Raw genomic sequence first — 2,877 nt, forward strand, 5'->3', positions numbered from 1 at the left:
GTTTCAACCTGCCCTCTTCTGTTCATTGTATTCCCCTACTCTCTCTCTCTCTCTCTCTCTCTCTCTCTCTCTCTCTCTCTCTCTCTCTCTCTCTCTCTCTCTCAAGCTAACCTGAAAAGACGACAATGATTTGATTTGAAGAGGCTAAGATGGGGAAGATGAGGAGAAAATCAGCTCAAATAAAGTGTTCCAAACCAGCATGACCCTCTCATAAGCAGCAAATAAAAAAACTTCTGTACATTTTAAAATTAAACGTATTTTTTTATTTTTTCAAAATTATCAATAATCAATATACAATGTACAAAAAAAACATGGGGAATTGTATAACAATAGTATTTGGTCACAATGTTCATTGTGTGTGTGTGTGTGTCTATGTGTGTGTGTGTGTGTGTGTGTGTGTGTGCGCGTGTGTGTTGGTCCCTATGCTGTGCGACTCCAGTTTCAGTGATGGGCTGAATGGACTAGGAAGGAGATGACGCTGGGAGATGACATCACCGCACAGTACATTTGGCAGTGTCAATTCAACACTCAGAGAGACCAATTCAACACTTCCGGTGTTGTTCCCGCCCTCCAGGTGTTGAATGAACACTTCACCAATGCACAGTGCAGCTTGGTTTGGGGTGCATTTCTCGAAAGCATAGTTGGTACCCTGTTAGCAACTTGGGTAGTTGCCAATGGGAAACTGCATTGCAAACAACAAAGTAACTAACGTAATTAGCAAACTATGGTTTTGAGAAATGCACCCTTGCTTTGGCGTGGAGAGGGATGTAGGCAGGGGCAGGGTTAGGGGAGGGCTGGGGTTGTGGCTGGGTTTTACAGGATCTGCCTGGGCCGGCCGTAGCCTGTCATGCCAGCTTGCGACGCCCCCTTGTTGGTGCCCATCTGAAGGCCGATGACGCTCTGGCCCTCCTTCAGCTGCTCGTCTGAGAAGTCCCTCCTGTTCTCCTGAGATTTCCTGCAGGTTGACACACGCATACACACAGTGTGTTAGGATTAGGATACAGTCAGGGCCGGATTCATGCACAGGTTAGATATGGCTGCAGCCTAGGGGCCCCAACCTGCTAGGGGGGCCTGGCAATTAGCCAAAGAACAAAAAAGATCAGCAATAGCTGAAGTATGTCAAGATGCGGCATCCATAAATTAGTCTGCTGCTTCATGTTGAGTTTTAAATCTTATCAGTACTCCTCTTCACAGTTGGCAGACATGTTATTTTTCATTCCTGAAATCATGGCATTATAGCTATGTCATTTTGTTACGTGGGGGACCTACAGCAAGCTGAAGCCTCGGGCACCCATGCCGTCTTAATCCGATCCGATCCGGCATACAGTATAGTAGCCCTTTCATGTCGATGGGATTACTGGCAATTTCACTCACTGTTTGCCGGAAAAGCTAAACTACATCATAACAACATTGCTATGGCATTGTCGAGAGTCCTACTGTAAGTAGCTGATTAACTCGGTAAAATGTAATTGCTCCCAGACTGGCAGTGACCACATCGTAATGTATTACTGAAGGCCATGTGTACTGTCATAGTAGTGTAGTACTATAGTCGTTCATTTTTTTCAGTGACTATTAAGGTTATATCACAGGCTCTGCATGATTGTTTTTGTTGTTACTTATTTTGGCCTACACTTTATTGTACTGCTGCTGTTAAATTCAGGGGTACCTTAGAGTTAAGGTTAGGTAGAGTACACTGTAAATATGTAATATTAATGTTGATACATGCGCATACACTACAATTGAGTGTTACCTCATTTGGTACTAAAGGAATTATGTTTAACGGGGCTTATTTGTACATTTGTACTTATTTGACTTACTTGTGGAACCAGGAAGGGTCGCCTTGGTAACAGCCATCGTCCTTGGTAACAGCCAAACTCCCGAGAGCCATGAGTGTCCTCTGTACTGCCGCCAAGTCCTTACCTACAGTAAGATGAGAAACAAGACAGTGAATTACACTACATTACATTGCACTTAGCTGACGCTTTATTCAAAGCGACTTACAGTTGTTATTTTTCAGTGTATTGGTTACAGTCCCTGGAGCAATGTGGGGTTAGGTGGCTTGCTCAAGGGCACTTCAGTCATGGATGGAGATATAGGCAGAGGTCAAGGGGGATTTGAACCTGCAACCCCTAGATTGAAAGACCAACTTTCTAACCACTATGCCACGGCTGCCCCAGCGAATACATGAAGAAGTCAATAAATACTAAGTAAACTAAATAGTAAGTCAACCCTTTTTTCACTTCAGCAAACGATCATGTGCTAAACTCAGAACGGATGAAGCAAGCACAGGAAGTCCACCAAGCACACACACACACACACACACACACATGACTGTACATGCTTTTTACACAAGGATATGAGTGTGTGTGTGTGTGTGTGTGTGTGTGTGTGTGTGTGTGTGTGTGTGTGTGTGTGTGTGTGTGTGTGTGTGTGTGTGTGTGTGTGTGTGTGTGTGTGTTTGTGCATGTGTGGGTGTGTCATGAGTGTGCTGGGAGCATCAGACAGCTGATCTTGTGTCATGACAGTACACACACAAAACATGTGTGGTGTGGTGTATGTGTTTGTGTGCGTCTGTGGCGTGCATGCATGAGTGCGTGCATGTGTGTCCTTGTGTGTGTGTGTGTCCATATGGTACGTGCGTGCATGCGTGCATAAATGCATACATGCGTGCGTGTGCATTACACTGTACGCACTAGGGGTTGACCGATACAGGTTTTTTAATGGCCGATGCGATACCAATTTTTTTTTCATCACCCTTGGCCGATACCCGATTTTTGGGGCCGATATGGGTTAAAAAAGGTTGAAAATGACAAATATTCCAGGTCTCAAGTTAAAAAATAAACATTTCTTTAACATTATGAAATTGAGGTAGAACTT

General features: G+C 44.2%; 1 protein-coding gene across 1 annotated transcript in view; it reads right to left on the bottom strand.

Moving 5' to 3' along the window:
• Window positions 1-231: 231 nt before the first annotated feature.
• The window catches only part of LOC134452910 (transgelin-3-like), a 14,651-nt gene continuing 12,005 nt past the window's right edge, over window positions 232-2,877 (bottom strand). Inside the window, exons 4-5 of the mRNA XM_063203589.1 lie at window positions 1,818-1,920; window positions 232-955 (exon numbers count right to left, since the gene is read on the bottom strand). Of these exons, the coding sequence (XP_063059659.1) occupies window positions 814-955; window positions 1,818-1,920 (245 nt within the window). The 3' untranslated portion in view covers window positions 232-813. The remainder of the gene's footprint in view (window positions 956-1,817; window positions 1,921-2,877) is intronic.

The sequence above is a fragment of the Engraulis encrasicolus genome, chromosome 7 (genome assembly GCF_034702125.1).
Source record: "Engraulis encrasicolus isolate BLACKSEA-1 chromosome 7, IST_EnEncr_1.0, whole genome shotgun sequence".
NCBI classification, from domain to species: Eukaryota; Metazoa; Chordata; class Actinopteri; order Clupeiformes; family Engraulidae; genus Engraulis; species Engraulis encrasicolus.